General features: G+C 51.4%; 1 protein-coding gene across 1 annotated transcript in view; it reads left to right on the forward strand.

The window, feature by feature from the left end:
• The first annotated feature begins 12,722 nt into the window (after nucleotides 1-12,722).
• Nucleotides 12,723-19,373, forward strand: part of LOC144147136 (endothelin-converting enzyme 2-like) — a 76,666-nt gene continuing 70,015 nt past the window's right edge. Inside the window, exon 1 of the mRNA XM_077679208.1 lies at nucleotides 12,723-13,567. Within this exon, the coding sequence (XP_077535334.1) occupies nucleotides 12,872-13,567 (696 nt within the window). The 5' untranslated portion in view covers nucleotides 12,723-12,871. The remainder of the gene's footprint in view (nucleotides 13,568-19,373) is intronic.

Below are 19,373 nucleotides of genomic sequence, written 5' to 3' on the forward strand. Positions count from 1 at the left end.
AAAGATAGTGTTGTTGCACATAAACTAAGTACTGCCCAGAGCAGTGGTATCTTCGCACCAGTTGCCATGCAGACTTTGTCGCGTCGCCACTATGATGCGCAATAAAGGGCTGAGATGTGTCAAGGAACCCTTCCACGACGAGCACTCGAGTAGGAAGCTGCGGAAAGTATCGCGTATGGCCACTACAGTGTGCGAAGCCAATAAGAAGAAACATTTTTCGAGTGACGAACCCAATATTTTGTCCACAAAACTTCATCCCGACCCTTTACGAAGCCCGTCACAGAGATCATTGTCCTCCCCTTACTCTCCCCATCCTTGCAGACTTTCTAAGCGGCTCACATCATCAGGGCCCTCGGCGGGTGCCTGGACCGAGGCGGCAGAATAATCCTTACCATGTCGTGCTTAAAAAGGTTCTGTATACTTTGCCCAGCAGCACTTCTGTGCGTCTCCCAGTAAAAAGAGACAGATGGATAGAGCTAGCTCTTATATAGGCAGGCCGACTCCAGGTCAAAAGGGTACAGTTGGAGTGAGCGATGGAGGTACTTGTGGCCTGGCACATCTTGAGGTATATAGGAATTCTGACGGTGAGACAGGTGGGCCGCTGAGAAGGCAGGATAGGCCATGTGGTGTGCAGAGAGCAAAGTCATGGCTGTCAACTGCTCACGCTAGACTACTTTCTATAGAGTTGTGTGCAATAAAAGTAAGCGTGGATAAGTCCAATGTATTATGTGTTAGAAATAATGATCCTCTTACACGGTCAGAACAAGATATTTACTTCAAAATGCAGCTAGGGAATTCAAGTGAGCAGATACATGGTGTTGCCAAGAAATATGACGCATCGTAGAGCAGACTGCACTCTTGAGTATCCTCTAATACCGGAAGTCGAGGTTCCGGCTGGTTGCTTAGGCCCTTTTCATCAATAGAAGCGTAGCCTGCTGGGCCGGTTGGGGCAATTGGTAGTTTTGGAAAAACCTTTTCACCAAGCTACGCTGGACTGTTATTCACAGTTATCCAATGTTATTCACAGCATGCTTACAAGAAGTATTCAGAACGTTGGATTGGGAACAGGTGGGAGTAAGGGTTAATGGAGAATACCTCAGTAACCTCAGGTTTGCTGATGACGTTGCCTTGCTAAGTAACTCGGGGGACGAATTGCAAAGCATGCTTTCGCACTGGGCGAACAGAGTAGAACCGTGGGCCTGAAAATTAATATGGGGGGGGGGGGGGGGGGGTAGTGGGAGGGCGGAGGGGTACTGGTGCTCTTCAGAGGGCCTGTGGTCTGTAGCATGTTTATTTAATTACGAAATTCCGTTGACATGCCAGACCAATTGAGCAATGAAAGAACGATAATCCTGCGAACCACAGAACTTCAAAGAACGCCAGGTATACAGTTAAAGGAAAATTCTACCAGAAAGGCACGTTCGTTTCTTCGCCACCGATACGAAGGTCCTCCATGGCACTTGCGAACGCTGCTATATGATGATTTAAAAATTGGGTGTAGCAGCGGTTGCGCGCGTCGGTATGAAACGCGGTAACAAAAAACCCAATAACAGGCACACCATGCGACAGCGGCTACCTCACATGGAGTTGCGTGCCTGTAAAAGCAAACTACTGAAACTGCAGCGAGAACCAATATATTTTTAACTCTTCGGAAACTGATACTAACGCTGTCCCGGAACACTCTAAGTAACCCCCTGCAACTTCGTGCATAATAAAATATTTAGGCGTTTATACGAGTTGAATTTACGTTTTCCTAAGTCACCTATCCGCTTCACCGTGGGCGCTTCTTTCAACGACCAATTCAAACCCAAATATTGTATTCGAAAAAAAAAATGAGATACACATTTTTTAGCTCGCAGACACAAAAGTACTGTGACAGCATGTAAATTAGGAAGTGATTATTCAAATATTAAGACATTAGTGATCAAGCAAGGATAAATCAGTGGTCAGTGGAAGAAAATGACTTACAATTTGGGGCTCTTTCGTGTGTTGGCACTTCGAGTGGGAGGTTCCCAAAGCCTGTCCTTGCGGCATATCGCCGTTGTTGTGACTCAGGCCCCTGAATATGCACTACTCTGGGCAGCCGCCGCCCAGGGAAAAACCTGCCGTGGACGCAATGGAGGGGCTTTAGTTGTGACCGAGGTTGAAGATGGCCATCGGGTATGTGTTACTGTCGCGAGCGCCGTCTGCCTATGGCACGGCTGGTGACCGCCAAGCCTTCACGTGTAGGATAAAGTCGGGACTCGCTCGGCGAGCCGCAGCGTGCCCTTTTTGTCAACTCGCTGTTCCCCCGTTTCCTAGGTTAGCGAAAAATAGGGAGTTTTAGTATAGCGGAAAGCACCACTTTAGCGCGCCCATAGCGTTAGCGGGCACGCTAACCGTAGCATAACGAGGCGCTATCCGTTCGCGATTGCGGCCCGCAAAACGTTAACGCTACAGCTAAAACGCTATACTAAAACTCTCTAATACCGCCGAACGAATCTGCCTAATCGCGGAGGAGAAAATGGCTGTCTGCAACACCGCTTTCAGAAGGGGACACGCAGTGCGCTCAAGCTGAGACCATGCAATTATTCCGCACCAACACCCTCTCGGGCTCCACAGAAACGTGAAAAAGAAAGAATGAAGGTATGACGCGCGGAACAGGGGGCATCCTTTGCTGTGCGCCTCATCCACAAAGGCCCTCTGCCCAGCCGCGACATTCATCCAGCTAAACCACGCGTTTTGCCTAATACGCCGGCCCATCGCTTTCTTCAGTTACCTTTTAGGCCACCGCCGCTTGCACGTTGTTCTGCTACAAAGGTAGTCTGTTCCAGGCCTTGGTAGTACCAGTCTTCACCCATCAATGGCCGGCGGTCCCCCTTTTTTCCGCCGCCAGTTAGTGCGGACCACTCCTTGCTTCCCGGCTACAGCGTGACCAGTCAATCTCCCCTGCTGAGGAAGCCTCAGCCGGCCAGTTGTTGTCCGCGTTGTTGTCCTTTGGCGCCCCGAGCACTGAGCTTACCCGAAGGTCCCATTCCCGACTCGGGCGCTTCGTTTTGTGTAAGCAGCCATGCGTAGGACAGGAATGAATGTTCTAATAGCGGCACGTCTTAAGGTTATGCGCCTTTGTTCACAGGCGAAGTACCAGGCGTAACAGGCAGCACGGCGCCGGCCGGGAAAATTTCGGGGGGGGGGGGGGGGGGGGGGGGGGGGGCTGAAGCCCGGTCAGCCCCCCCCCCTGGCTATACTGGCTACGCCACTGCAGCTGTGCGATTGGCCCAGGCCGGCAGGTCTTTTAAGATTGCAGAACGACCTATTTGCGCTTGAATTCAATGCATATTCATTTTATACCAGTAAGAATGGTGGGGTTAACAATGAAAGCTACGAACGAACACGTCAGCATTGAAGCAGTTAGTGCAGCACTTTGCCGGCTGACACTGCCTAACACAGCCGTCGGGCGGGTGGGGGGTTGGGCTTGTCTAATGCAACACTGACCAACTGCCGTAAGCGGCACGACCACTTCCATGACATGTGTGTCGAGTCATAGCTTGTTTTAGGAAACCATTACTATCAACCGTATTAAAACACCGGCATGTATAGAAGTCCGGTCAGAAGCAAAGTTCGAACACTGTGCAAACACTGCAGGGTTCACACCATGGTGCGAACTAGTGTCACTAGATAAGCTTACAGAGTATCGGCACTCTTTTCTCCTATTGTTCCGTGCCGCCGCCGTGATGATTGGTCAGTTCGCATCACGTGGCACTTGTTTACACTGCGACGGTTCATGGGCGCCGCCATTTTGTTGTTTATGCGCTTTCTGTCGGTCAACTGTGGTAGTTTCAGCTTGTCCTCCCTGCCCTGCGGGGGCGCGTGACTGGCGTTGTTCCGAAAGCGAATCGAAGATAACGCGCTTCCCAGCATTTCAGCTGCAGAAGTGTGTTTGGAGATGCCGTGTTGCTGCGTCTTTGGCAGTGTTGTTTACAATTTACCTCGTCCAAGTTAGTGGTGATTCGCAGACGCACAAATCTGGCAACATTGATAAACAAAATGGCCGCCGTTGCTCAGCTGCGCGCCTCAGTGACAGTACTCTGTATATTATCTAGTGACACTAGTGCGAACTGACTGACTGATAGAACAAACTTTACTGAGAAAAAGCAAGCCAGGTGCAAGTATGGTCAAAGATGACCCCGTGCCGGCGCCGGTGCCCGCGGAGGCCGCAGACACAACCGCGGAGACGCCAGCGCCATCTCTCGCCCCCGCCGCGGATCCTTCCGCGGCGAAGTGCGAGGAGGTGGCGCCGCTCGTCGGCACCCCAGCAAAGAAAGAACTGAAACTAAAGCGTGGCAAACTGTTCGCATGGCGACGCAGTGAAACATCCCAGAGCATTTCCGGGGGCGCACGACGTTAAAGGTGTTGTGCCACCAAATTTGTTGCTTGTGCATTCTTTGTTGCAAACGTTTTATATTTCATTAGAAAGCATGATACATGCTCTCACATGCACATATTCTGAGTAAATAATTTATTATCGCACGATTCATGTGAACAGGATTCGGTTTCGGTTTCTGGGCGCCGATTCAAGCAGTGACGTCACAGCGTTGCGCCATAGCCTCCTTTAGTAGGTTATATAGGAGGCTATGGTTGCGCGGACGCTCTGCCACGCGTGTCTACCATGCGGCGCTGCGGTACGTTGCGACTTTACTGCGGCGTCTGCTCCCCCACATACGTGCTTCACCACGGAAGTAAACACGCCGACTCGTCACGTCAAGCCGCGACAGCTCCGACGCGGATTCTTTGTCTGCATCCTCGGATGCAGACAAATGAAAACCAGAAAACCATGGATTTGCAAACCATACAAATGCTAAAAAAACGCTCAAAAAAAAAAAAAAAAAAAGCTGCCCCCGCCGCGAATCGAACCGGCAACGTTGACCGGATGGGCGGAACGCGCGAGACCACTGAGCCAGCGAACAAACGATTTTACTCCGCGATATAGCCGGTGTACTAGATGGAGGCCCATCCTTGGAGTCGTACGTCGGTGTTTACTAGCTAGTTTACAGAATTCCTGGCTTGCAAACTCACATTTTTTAAATAGCGCTTGCGCAGCAAGGTTCCGCGAAGCCCCCGCGACAGCTTATCGCCATCAACTCTGCTCTTCTGCGAAAGCGCTCGCAAAAATAAGTGTGCCCGGCTGCGACTGCGATTTTGCACTGAAGGGATAGTGCTTGCCGTACTTTGGTTTTACGTTAAAAACCTTTGCCGATACTGATCTCTTATTACCCAAATTACCCTACGTAACTGTTCTTCTGCACGAAACTGACCTTATATTTTCTACAGGCGAGCCGATCGCACACGCATTCCGGGGTAGCGGCGTCGCCGAAGAGCACGGCCGAAGCGTCGAACGCCAAAATACGGATCGCATTAGCGCTAGTGTTGAGTTGTTTGGGATTCATGGAACTTACTGAGTTTATTACCCTCCAGAAACTAACAAAATAGAGCCGCGTTCATTGCGGCACGAATGTTGTCGGGGCGCAGTTTTCGCTTCTGGGTCGATTGACGACGCGTCGTGCGACCAGTCAGGCGACCGGTTTTGTTCGCGTCTTCGGTCGGCGAGTCAGTCACACTACGGCGACTTTCCATCGGCCGACGTGTTTGTGTCGCCGTCGGCGTGGTGTGACAACGCGGTCTGGCAATTCGGCAGTTGGCCGATGTTTTAACGACTCGTCGGCGTCGCGTCGTCGTCGCCGTCGTATCGGTATAATGTGTCGAAGCGACCAAACAAACTGTGGTAACTGGAGTTCACGTTCACGTCGCTCGAGTAGCTAGCGTTGTATGACGTCACAAACTTTGCTGCGCTGGCAATTCACTGACGTCATGGTTAGTGGCGCTAGCGATGGGTCCCGATTTCCAGAAGAGCATTTAGGTAATTTTTAGAAGCGAATTAAAATATATATTAAGCGCTTGCTGTACCCAGCACTTCGTGTTGAGGGTCGTTGCATGCAGAGGAAGCCTACAGCAGGCTTTTTACAGACTTAAAATTTGGTGGCACAACACCTTTAAGTAGTTTGCGTTACGTTAATGTTGTTGCACTTGTGGCAACTGCTGACAAGAGAGCGCTCGTCAGCAGTAATTTGAATGAGTCAACGATATAAGGCGCGTTCGTAGCGTCCCATTCTGTGTCGGCTTTGTGGCGCAGTGGGTAGAGCCATAGGCGTGCGCAGAGTTCTCGATTAGGGGGGGCAAAGTCTTAGCGCTGCGCCCCTCCCCCCTTACATCAACTCCCGACCTCTTCCCAATGAAGGCCTAGCGGTCCGAACGCAGTGCGAAGAGGGGTGTTCGTAAAATTTTTATTTCAATGCGATGGAATTGCAACACACAAAATATTTCTGAGCAGAACTTTAAGGTATGGGGCAAATTTGGCGCCCCCCTTCAGGTGATTAGGGGGGGCGGCCGCCCCCCCTGCCCCCCCTGTGCGCACGCCTATGGGTAGAGCACCATGTACATTGCGTTCCGCCCGCAGGGTCGAGGATCGAAACCAGGCGCCGGATAGTATTTTCTTTTATCTAGTGTTGGGGGAGGGGTGCGGACAACGACGGTGCGGACTACGACGGGACAACGCGGGTGACATCGTGAGTTACTGAAATGCTCTGCATTTAAAAGGAAAAGGAGGGGATGGGGTAGGGGATAGAATGGAGTGGAACTCATAAGGGGAACCCGAGGTCCAGGGACTCAGTTGCGAGTGCTCCTGCCTTCGCTCTCTCCAGGAGGTCGAGTTGACCCTGTAGAGATGTGCTTGCCAGGGCCGCCTCCCATGTACCAGGGTGGTAGGCTGCGTTTAGGTGTTGCTGGTGCCTTTTCCCCATATGATTGGGCAGGACCATGGTGGCGCGGAAGAGCGTGGCTGTGTCGCCGTATTTCTTGCAGTATTCGTCAAGGTCTCGATCACACAGCGGTATTGCAGCGCCATCTGTGAAAGTGGGAGATAAAGAAGATAACCAAACCGTGGCCTCTGCGATCGGCTACCGGCGGCGCGCCGTTGCTCCGGGCGTCCCAATCGCCCGGAGAGAGCGTAAGTTGAAAAGGGGGCGTGGCCGCGTTTTTCGCCGCACCGCGGCGCGCGTAGCCTAAGGTCGCTAGGGTGCCTGGATGTTCCTCCTCGCCCGCTTCTCCGGCGGCGAGGAGGAACATCCAGGCACCCTAAAGGTCGCTTTCCCTGGCGCGGGCGGGCGCAGAGGACGAAAACTCGGCCTTCGCAGCCTGTGTGCGACGTTTAATAATAAAAAGTTAGCAGGAGAAAGGTAGAAGTAGTTACTGGTGTCATTAGGGAAGTTACTGGTGCATTTGCATTTTCGACGTAGGCTATGCCCGGTGTGACGCATAAGTGAATTCGTTTCACAGCAGTATTCTTTTTTGTAGTCACGCATGGTTGCAAAACACCACACGTTTTCCTGTTCTATTTCTGAAAATCTCGTGCATGTTGTTTGGAACTCACGGAACGCATATTCCGCGCGTTCAGAGCAAGAACCAAATTATGGGAATTCAACCGACCGAAATACAACCATTAGTAAACACGAAAATACCCCCTATGTCGTTTCCTTTTTTCTCCTTTAAACGTGCGGCCTTCGACAGATGAAGTAGATGATCGGCAACACTACTTGAAACGTTTGGCGCAACTTTTACCGCGATACTAATAACAGAGACGTCGTATACTTCAGCATCAGAAGTGTATACTGTCCAAATGGCTATCGGTATTTCTTCCGCAATAGGCAGGGTAAACGTGCTGGTGCCGTTTATTGGCATGCATGCTTGCATATACAAACTCCCAGAGAGTCTTCCAGTCTACCGTAAATGGACGTGGTCTAAGTAATGCGATGAAAATCTTTGCCCGAGTTACGATTGGTAGTTCTCCACTTGATGTGTTTATTCACTAATATCCGGAACAACTTACTTACAGCCGATGTTGTGCATACAGATATTGGTGATCAGCTTAACTGCTCACCGAAAAAAAACAATGCCCTTAGTATGTCATGCCAACAAATTATGGGCAGAATATATTGCCCCAGCAAATCTAGAAATTCCGAAACAGTCTTTCGAAAAAATACACGTGTAGAGTCGATAGCGGTATGAAAGGCATCGCGGAAAACCATGACTTTTTCACTCCCTGCAAATAATTTGGTAGCGAGATTGCAGTAGGTGCTTGAAACCCCTAAGCATATTAAATAAAACGCAAAAAATGATTGATTCGTACCCGTGGAAGCCAAACAGATTATTTGACTATCGTAGTCGCCTGCCTTATGAACAATACACGAGAGCTTATCGGTATTACGCTCTCGCGCTTGTGCACTCGCGCGCACGCACGCACACACACACACACACACACACACACACACACACACACACACACACACACGCACACACACACACACACACACACACGCACACACACACACACACACACACACACACACACACACACACACGCACGCACACACACACACACACACACACACACACACACACACACACACACACACACACACACACACACACACACACACACACAACGGATACCTAGAGCGTTCGAAACAACTTAAAAGGCAAAAAAAGCATATTTTCGCGCTGCGATATCCCGCGAAAACGCTGCAACAGCGAAAAAATAATTAAGCACGCTGGCATTCACTCTGCCCGAGAGGACAGAACCCTGGGTTATGGCATTCGCCTTTCAAGCAAACGACCACTAAAGCTGCGTGTAAAGGCAATCGTGGGTGTTAAAGGAGCCATGAAGAGAAAATACAACTTCGTTTAATTTGAAAGAACTAGGATTCAGCATTTCACTCAGCTCCATTACAGCCACAAAAGATGTTTTTTTGACGAAAAACAAAGCAAGAAGTATTTAAAAACTTTCAAATTTTGCGCCACAGTGACGTGTTATGAGCAAGAATGACGTCATACGGGCCAACAATAAAACATAATTTTCAGTGCGTTAACTGCACGTTAGCATTCAAGTGGTGCGGTCAAATGGAACTAGAGGCCCCATTACCGACGTCCAGTCATGTCTCGTCGCGACAGGTCAGCTAGGCGGCCGTCAATCGCACAAACAAGGTTCCGACAAGGTTCCGTGACGTCATAGAGAAGTTGCGGGAAATTGGCTATGGGGTCGCGACTGCTTCACACGTTTTCTTTAGTATCTCCGTTATTTGTTCGAAGATTGCGATGATATTGGTATCATTGTTATCGGGACTAAGCAGTCTTTCTAATAAACCAACTTGTATTTTGTCTTAATGGCTCCTTTAAGCAACGTCCGTTAATCAACTTTGTACTTGTAGGATCGATTCAAAATACATAGACCACATGAGAGTTTTCTAGCACGAAGACGCGACAACGAAGGCTGATTTACAACTAAAAGCGCAGGCGCCGTCGGCCAGACGAGCCGCGCTTCAACCTTAGGCAAACAGCGCCGCCTCGCGGCGTGTGTCGGAGTTAGCAAAATTACACCACGGCCTCCGCAATCGGCGTCCGGCGGCGCGCCGCCGGCAGCCGATCGCGGAGGCCGTGATTACACCGTGGCCTCCGCGATTACACCGCTCCCCTTGCTTCCACGCCGAATTGGACGGCCGGAGCAACGGCGCGCCGCCGGAAGCAAAGCGCGGAGGCCACGACCAAACGGCCGTCTGTGAGGCGGTAGCAGCCCTGGTCCGCGTACTACCTTTATATTTAAGGCCCTGCTCAGGGTCGACGTCAGGAAACACGCGATTTAGCGGGAGAATTGACATTTTGGCTTAAAATGTTTAATCATCTCGGTGAATAAATCATCGTTTGGTCCCGGACAAGCGCCGGGGCACTATAAATTACCGGATCTTTCGAATAAAACAAACTGGTATTTTGACTGCATGACCCCTTTCAAGACGATAATCTTTCTTCAGCTACCTAAACCCAAAAGTTTTAGTCTGTCCCCCGATGCAGGCACCCGGCCAATGGATAAAATTAGCGTGATAAAATGATTCTGAAATGAGGAGTTTGTATGAGCGAAACCTTTCGAAATCGCTAAACCTGGTAACACTCGGCATACCTTTCAACATTGAGCACAACATTGAGCAGAAAGAGAACATTACACGTATTAATCTTGGAGACAATACATTAATGTTTAAGTAATATTTGCAATGTTATTTTAATTGAAAGTAGATGTGCGCTTGATATTTGTAATGGCGAATTGAAAAATGCACTTTTAAAGCATTTCTCTTAAAGGGACCCAGAAAAGCTTTGTGAAGGTGGCAATCAAATGGATTCAGGTGGTAGAACACATAACGGGGGATTTTTGAGACAAGTATGAGCCCCATACGTTGTACGGATAATTTGTAAACAATTTTTGAAGATCGCCTTTCTCAGCCGATGGGCGCGCCGCCGCAGCGAGCCGTTGCGTCAGCCGCGGTCGGGCCGACCGTGGCTGACGCAACGGCGAGGCGCCCCCCTGATTCGGCCGATTGTCTGTCGCCGGCAAGGTCTCTGCCATTGACTTCCGGCTGCTCTTCCTCCTTCCTGCGCGATCCCGAGGCAAAGGCGGGTCTGCAGCGATTGACGCGTGCCTAGGCGCAGGAATGTAGCTAGCGGAGAACGGAAGTCGAGCGTCGCGATGTCACATGGCTATTCCCAGTGCTTCCAGCTGCTTTGAAAGAAGCAGAGAGGGAGGATGAATCGATCGGCAAGGGGGGAGAGGTGCACTTAATTGCTTCTGGCGCAGCTAATACGGAATGTAGATCAATAATTCCAACAGCATTGCATCGCTATATTGGTACTACGCGACAATAAAGGCGTTTTGTAACTTTTACAAAAGGCTTTTCCGGGTCCCTTTAACCAAAAATAAAGAAATGAGCTCGCGCCCGAGCTTAGACTTCATGGCGGCATTCTCACCGTAACGAAAGGTTCCAATAGACGGCGCGAGCAGTAGAACGCGGGAAAACGTTCACAGTGCTTACGGTGGGAGGAGCGAGATGGAGGGGGAGGGGGGGCAGGGCGTGACAGGTAGGCGAGGGAGAGAAGTGAGACATTTCATGGCAGGGGCGGCCTTTCGAATTTTCAGCGAAGGAAGCAGATAAGCGGCCATTTTTTATTGGTTGGAAAGTAATATTTATTTTGTACGTCTCTAATACTTCAGACCGCCTCAGACTCATGGAGCAGACTGACAAGTCTTGCATATCGCGCGAAAAACGAAACTACGTCTCCTACTATCAACCACTTGCACCAACGGAGATTACAAAACTCCGTTTCGCCGGCACCATAGCCAACGTTTATAGATACTAAACGTTGACCATAGTCAACGTTTGTGAACGTTGTGAACGTTCATAGTGAACGTTGACTAAACGTTGTCAAACGTTGATACCAAAACGAGGCCTGTTCTAGGAGAAATCATACACTTTCCCACCAGTGTGAAACGCGATCAATCAAGTCCCTTCATCAGCTTTCCTGACGATAAACTTTAGTTGAAGGTGCCGTACGTGCTCCCGTGTGGACCGAAAGCGTGCGCCTATCAGAACGCAGCCAAATCGACTTTGTCAAGGCCGACAACTGGGGCGGTATTCTCGAGTTTTGTCCCTTTTGCGTCCCTTTCAAAAGTGTCCCTTTTGGCGAGTCCTGATTGGCTAAAAGCAAACAACCGGAAGTGACGTAACCCGAGCGCGGCAAACCTACTGCCAACTTTTCTTCATGCTGCTACAGTGGCTAGAAGAGGGCTATTCTAGCCACTGTAATGCTGCCCACGTCCACTGCTTAACCGGAAGTACATCACGATGAAAGGGACGCAAAAGGGACGTTTTCAAAAGGGACAGTTACGAGAATACCGCCCCTGGTCTTATCTCTTTGCCCTTAAACGTATTCTCTCAGCGACTCATGTTTTTTTGGAAAAGTTGTCGTTAGCTTTGGCACTCTGGCCTCAATATGCATATAAGCCTAGTTTACAGCGGTGGGAGAAGCTGTAAGTTTGATTCTTTGAATCAACGTTAGCGTCGCCGCAATTTCCGTCACTGGACATTAGCTCCATTCGATTCAGAAGGGGTGCACGGCAACGTTGCAGATAAAGTTCTGTGGTGCCGGTGCAGTGCAGCAGCGTGGTTCCGCGGTGCCGTGCATCACGGCTGCACCGTCAGCAGCGCCCCTGCGTGTTTACAATCGAGCGAGGTGCAGGCATAGTCGTCTGCTAATCATCCTCGCCTGTCGTCCTCTACAACTGGATGTTTACGGCCATCTGGGTTGCGTCGTATGCATCAGCGGCGACGCTAAGTTCGTCCCGCGTATCTTCGAGCTCGACGGACATTTTCACGCGGTCGCCGCAACTGCCGGTAGCCGCCTGCCAACCCGCAACGCCCCAACGCTCACGGCACCGAATCGCTGCACCTCCTCCGTAGCAGGTGCAGCGGTTCTCTGCACCGCGGCGGCAACGCTGCTGCACCATGAGCAATCGAGCGACGCGGTGCACGGCACCATTCCTGCAGCGGCGAATCGAGCGCTGTGGTGCAGCGCACCGTGCAACGTTGCAGGCGTTGCAGGGAATCGCGTCTGAATCGAATGGAGCTATTGGGTGCCTCGATGCTGGCGCCGCCGTACACGGCGTAGGCGGCGGCGTGCAACGAGGCACCGCGAAGCGCGCGCTGCCGCCGCTCGACCCACTAACATGTGGTCGACTAGTTACGCGCTGTGTTTTGTGCAGCCGTCAACACGCGGCGCCACCGACCTCAACGAACAAAGTTTGTCCCCCAGCGCAGGTCAGCGGCTCCGGCACGCGTTGCAGCAGCAGCGAGGGGCCGCGGAGCAGGGGAGCCGGTTTTTGCGTCCGCTTTGAAAAGTTGCTCGGGTCGGTTGTTTCGGGCTGCGCGGTGGCGCGCAACAAGTGGTTCCCCCCGGCGACATGGACGACAAGAGCGAGCCGCACGAGAACGACAAGTGCATGGAGCCGCAGGGCGAGGCTCCCGGCGGCGGCGGCATGTCCAAGCTCCGCGCGCAGGTCACCTCGGCCGTGGCCAACATCCCGTCGCTGGTGATCGTGCTGCTGTGCGTGCTGCTGCTCGTCTTCTTCGTCATCATCGTCGCGCTCTCCGTCAAGGTGCACTCCTCGGCCGGCGGGCCCGACGCGCGCTGCCTGTCGGCCGCCTGTCTGCGCTCGGCCGGCGCGGTGCTCGAGGGACTCGAGCTCGGCGCCGCGCCATGCGAAGACCCCTACGCGTTCGCCTGCCGAAGCAGGCCCGAGGCCGAGGGACCCGAGGAGAAGCGGAGGAGCCGTTGGGACGCCGCGTCGGCGCTGCGGCACCGGGCGCACCACTCGGTGCGACACTTGGTGGACCTCGTGTCCACCGACAGCGACCAGGGGTCGGCCGAAGCCAAGACGAAGCGCTTCTACGAGACGTGCATGGAGGGCCGCAGCTTGAGCCGGGACGCCCTGACACTCTTCTTCTACCGGCTGCGCGAGGTGGGCGGCTGGGAGCTGATCGGCGCCTCGTCCTGGTCGCTGCAAAGCTGGAGTCGCGACGCGGCCCTGGAGAAGCTTCAGGTCGGGCTCGGCGTGAGCCCCTTCTTCGCCATCGGAGTCACCGACCGCACCATTCGGGTAAGACGCGCCGTAATTGTCGCCGTCCTGTTTACGCCAGACCGCGGCCTTGGACGCACCTCGGGCTCCTCTTGTGCACATCGGCGCCGCGGCCTAATTTTTTTCTTTCGCCGTCCGCACTCGCGGTCACCGCGTAAAGCAGCAAGCGTGACGATGTGCCGGATAAAAAAAACAAGTATCCGGCCCTGTAAGTTGCTGTAAATAGGAGAATAGACGCGTATTTACGAGCGGAATGGACTGTACGTACACGCCAGATTGATGGTCGTGCGGCGGATATCGTAGTGTATCTGTGCGGATGATTTCTGTAATCGGGAGTCTGATAATTAAAAAAAAAAAGTAAATGCTCTGCTTCTCCAGTAGCTCCGTAGTGCTTGCCGTATTCACGTCGTAATACATATTACTGGCGTTCCCACGTGCAATAAGTTTCTATTGAATAGACGGTCATTTCAACGTCTCAACGCGGCCGTCACTGACAGCTCGCCGGGAAAGGCTGCGAGAACCGATTACGGCCCGTCGACAACAAACGTATTGCGACACAGAGCTAATGTAATGGCTGGATTGCGAAACGGATTTGTTCTAGTTGCAGGCAGAGCAGTCACGGACGCGGAAATCACTGTCCGCTAAATGAATGCCCGTGCGACAACTGAATGAGCGGGTCGACAACGGAACGGGGGCGGGGTTGGGAGGATCGGGCGGAGGTGGTGGGATTGGCCGTTTACAGGCGAAGGTTGTACTGAGTCTCCTTTGATTGTGGATTTATTTGTGGTAGTTTTTGTTCCGGAGCGTCTTGAAAAGAACAACGGAATGTAATAATCGGGATTGGAAATTTCAAACGATGAGTGGTGAACAACAGCGCACGCCTCCTCTCCTTTCCCCCTGTGTTGTCCACAAGATGTCATTGTGTGGCCTCACCATACTCGCGCGATTCCACCGTACCGGCGTTATCCCGAAGGTGACAATGGGTGGTGGGAGGCGTCGATGTCTACGGCCATGCTTATCGCCGAGGCTCAAAACAAGTTCGATGCGCTTATGATTTATGTGAAAAATGAACCGAGTAAGAGTGGAGAGAGTTCTCTCCCTCCTCTTTTTTTCTTTTTTTTTCTTTCTCCATCCATTAACTGGACGCTGCCCCTCGGACCGGTCCGAGCGGGGTTGCTTTTCTTTATCGTCTTATCCCGTCCGAAGAACTGAATGATCTCGGCCGCTGCAGACGCGCTAGCCCGACAACCATGCGCCTGTAACCCGTACCGGCGAACGAATGAATATTACGGGGGGTAATTCCGTTGCGAAGTGAGGCAGCGATTTTAAGAGAAGCTTATATGGCTAAGGTTTCATGTATTTGTCGGGTCTTCGAACAAAAATTGTTTAGGCACCACGTGTCTTTGAAGCGCGAGGAGATGGAAAACGAACGGCCCGGTGTGCGTGTGCTGTGCACGCGGTCACCGCCTAATCGTGCGCGTTGAAGACATGATTTGGACCCCAAGCTTATGATGCGTCGTCTCATCACGTGCATATGCATCGTGGGTGGATTAGATGATAACAGGCCCCATTTTCAAGATCAAAGCGGGGCTTAGACCTCAAGCTCGTACGTCTCATCACTTGGATATGCAGTCAGCGTAGAGAATGTTATCAGTAGGCTTGATTGTGAAGATCCGTAGTGTCGTATAGTCTTCCTTTGGTATGACAGCCCTCAGCGCTCAAGGGAAATAAAACTTGCTCCTACCTCTCGCCTGAATTCTGCATCGCCTCTATGTCTTGCTGAAAATTTTCGCTGGTCATCCACATTCCCAGAGTAGAATGGCTCATGATTTTTTGTAACTGTTTATGAGAAACTTACAAGGACCGCGTGCGGAAACTTAGGAATGCGCATTTAAGAGATTTGTGTGCCGACGAGAGGTGCGGGCCAGTGTCGTGCGCACACCAGTTCGTCGCGCTCGTCACAAATGGGCCCAAACGCTCGTCAGCCGCTCGGCTGGAAGACTGCCAGCGGCTCGTTTCTTTGGCGCATGCCGCGGCGCCGTGTCGCAAACGAAAGCGACTCCGAGACAGTGCGGGCCGTGCGTGTGCGCTCAGAGCAGTCTCCCTCGTCGCCCGCATACATGCGAGTTCGACCATCATTAGCGTTGTGCCTTGCCGGGAATTCCCGCAGTGTGGGCTCGGCGACGTTTAAATATTGCGTCATTTGTTTCTGTGTGCGTGAAATGGGGTCTTTTGTGGGTAGCTCGATAGGGGGGTATCGCTCTGCTTTGGACACCGTGCTTGGCCCGCAATGCATCTGTGAAAACACTGGTTTGCACGACTGCGCTTAGTGGAATTGACCCAATTGTCAAATTTTTTTTTCTCGTGCGTGTGTGCGTGCGCGCACGTTTCCAGCTCAGTTATTGAAGAGGAATCCCGTGAGTTGTCGGCACTGTATCTAACCATGTAGCCTTATTGCCCATTGAGCGGGAATCCACCCCTTTGCAGATTTATACGCAGTTTGTGTACGCTTCAGAGAAGCCCAGGTAGCGGAATCATAATTCAGCATTATCTACAAGTTTTGACTCACCTGGAATAAAAGATACGCAGTTTTGTTGCATAAACGTGAAGGGCCACCTTGTGGCAAGGTAACAAAACTGTCGGAGGAGCTTCTTCCGAGGTTTGCAGCTGCCTCAGACCATATTCGTTATGTCGGCAATTGCACTAGTTCCCGCTCGATTTAGGGACGGGACCTTCGCGCCACGTGCTCGCGCGGTGCGCTTGCCGCCTTCCGAGACACCTGCATTATGGCGGCTGCGCGTCAACGTCGCCATGGAAACGGACTGACCTCGCCACGCGCGCTCTCCAGACGGGCTTCACCCTCGCACCACGGCTGGTCCGACTCATTTTCGAACGCGCGATGGCCTAATTGCTGGCCTTCTTATTAAACGCTTTGTAGGTTGTTTTCTATATGCGCGCTCATCCATTGGGCGCCAGACGCGTCGTCCTCCTCAGCCGGCCGTAGCACTGGGTCGGAGCGATTATTTCTAAAGACGACAGTCTCTCTTGGGCAACGCTGTAAGTTACGGGATAAGCTTTTATTTAAACGCGTTTCAGGCGTTAATGGTTCAGCTCCTGCCCGGCTGGGGCCCTACTGTAGTCCAGAAAGCCCCAATCCTATGCGCGAAAAGGTCTGTCTGTCTGTCTGTCTGTCTGTCTGTCTGTCTGTCTGTCTGTACGTACGTACCTCAATTCAATCGGTGGGACAAATTCAGTTGAACGCGTGAGCACGAAGTATGTATAGGCAGGACCGTTCAAAAGTTCTGGAACTGCTGCCATGGCCCATGCTTAACATGTCCGCATTATTTTCGCGATGCGAACCTCAGACTAATCTGAAGCAGTATATAAGTACACGACGCCGTCGTTTAACCAATTTCCGGGGACAGAAAATTGGCCTCGCTGTAAGCGATACTTCGTTAAAGCCGGGTATTTGCGCCCAATGCAGTGGTGCAATGAGGAAAATAAAACACTTCGAATAAAGCGACTTCGTTATAACGAGAATTAACTGTATACGTAGCAGGGAGTGCCGTCGTTCTAATTAAGAATACACGTTGGAATGGTGTTTACAATAGCAAACGATAAAAAAGAAAAGAAATGCATTTAAAAATGGTTTGCGAGGTAAACGCAAACACTGAAACGAAAGATGTGGGCTCGAACTTTTCCGAGCGCAACAGAAACAAAATGTTCCAACACATGGCGCGGGAGCAGATCGAACGGAGGGAAATTTAATTCAGTAAATGTCTGTTGCATTCATCATTTTGCGGAGCGAGACCGGAGCTCGGGAAGAGTGTGAGGGTGGGGAATTCATTGCTATAGAAAAAATTAGCAGTGGCTTAGCTCGGCTAAGCCAGGATATACGTAGCGTGAGCTAAGGTTCAGCTGCTTATTATTAGGTTTCCTGGTTCTCTAGGATTAGCTGATTATCATGCTTACTGCTGCTAAAACGATTTCCAAACCAGTCCAGTCCGGTCCAGTCCAGTCACTGCTCCTCGCGCATGGCTCCTCCCGCAGCACGGCTCTCCAGGAGCCACGCGAAACGGCTACGAAGCGGCTCGGCTGCAGAGTCAGACTTGGCTACTGCGAAACGGAGGCCCACAGCTAGGCACGCGCCGGCGCCAGTGCGTCTGCCGCGGCTATGACGTCACTCCTCTGGAATGCGCAGACCAGCGAATGTGCAGACTCAGTTCTCTACACACCGTACTCCAATTGGATTGAATTTAATCCAAGCCAATCCAATCCAAACCAATCTAATGCTCCTCGCTTTTGCACAGAACGGCCCTTCACGGCCCACGCGTAACTGCTCAACCTCGGCCAGTGTAGCTTACGCTACAAAAACAGCGCAACGAACTTGGACGCAGTAGACAGACGACGGCAGTGCTAGTCGTCGTCTGTCTACTGCGTCCAAGTTCTTTGCGCTGTTTTTTCTAGCAGTGAGTACCCAACTAGCCCAAACTCAATCCTTAATGGGGAATTTATTGGCAAAGGGGAGGGGGGCGGGCAGAGGACTGCTGTAGTCTTTGGGCGACATTTCCAGCGCAGCAATCGCATACGAGATCATTTTTTGGACGCAGGGTTTAGCCTAGAGTGAACTAGAATACTTGGGTAGTGGAAAAAGCGGCCGCCGCCGAGTGAGGCACTTCGTGTCAACCCCGAGCGGTGGCGCTCGCGTGCCCCGCCCGAGCGCTTTTTCGCCTCGGATTGCGGCGAGTAGGCGTGCGTTGGGGCAGTCTCCGAGGGGCTACAGTTCTTTTTTCGTGTAAAAACCGTTGATAATGCTATTAATGTACCAGGGTTTTTATGGGAAAGGTAGCTACGTCGTGTATTTACCGTTTGCTCATTTCTTCATCCCATTTGGCCAACCGAGCAGACCGCGCCGTGCTTTAGCGATCGAGCTCGCTATCATGCCGATATTTTTTTCTTCGTTGTTTGATGATTTTCGTATCGTATTGTGTCAACTGAGTAAAGAGTGGCGTGCTTTAGGCTGGCCAGCATACGTCACTTCTGCTTTTTTTTCTTTATTTTCTTGCTGATTTTTCGATCAAGATCTGCATACCGAGCAAACTGCGTCGTGCGTGCGCAAATGTTTCCCGTTTTCTTTTTTCAAATTTGACCCATGCAGCACACCTGACAGATGTCTTAAAACTTCAGTCAAGTCAACGAAAAGCGCGCAAATACAGGATTCGCAACCGCAATTTTCAGAAAAGCACCAAGTCACACGGCATAATTTTATTGCGCGATCATTTTAAAACTGCGCACTTTTCAGCGCAGTGAACACCTACAAACATAACATAATACATTATTTACATTTAATTATTTACATCTACATTACAAACAAAAAGAACGAAGAGTATTTAAAGAAATGTGGTGCCTACTAGGCTCCTCCTGCAGTTTTACAAAGCAAGATCATGTAGCGGCTTAACTCCAAGTAGCGTGCACCCGCCCTCTTTTTAGCTCTTCAGCGGTTGATCGACTTTACAAAAAAGTGCAAACGGGTGGTTACATAAAAGGCTGTCACCTAGGCTGCAAGTGATTTGGAGTGCTGATCACACCCAACAGCACACCGCTGTTTTTGTTTGATGATCGCCAACACATCTATGACACTATCGTGGTGCAGCTCGTGAGTGCTGAAGCAGCTTGTGAAAATATTCTCCAACTGCTCGATGAATCTGTAAAGGAAAGCAAACCTCCATTATCCCGAAGCCTTGTGTACTCAGCTGCACCTCGCCTCAAAACGGTGTATTTTCCTGTGAGTAACAGTGCACAGCATTCCTCACACTCTGTCTTGAGG

Source organism: Haemaphysalis longicornis, unplaced genomic scaffold (assembly GCF_048455015.1).
Source record: "Haemaphysalis longicornis isolate Haplotype H1 unplaced genomic scaffold, Haemaphysalis longicornis Haplotype H1 scaffold_7, whole genome shotgun sequence".
Classification (NCBI taxonomy): Eukaryota; Metazoa; Arthropoda; class Arachnida; order Ixodida; family Ixodidae; genus Haemaphysalis; species Haemaphysalis longicornis.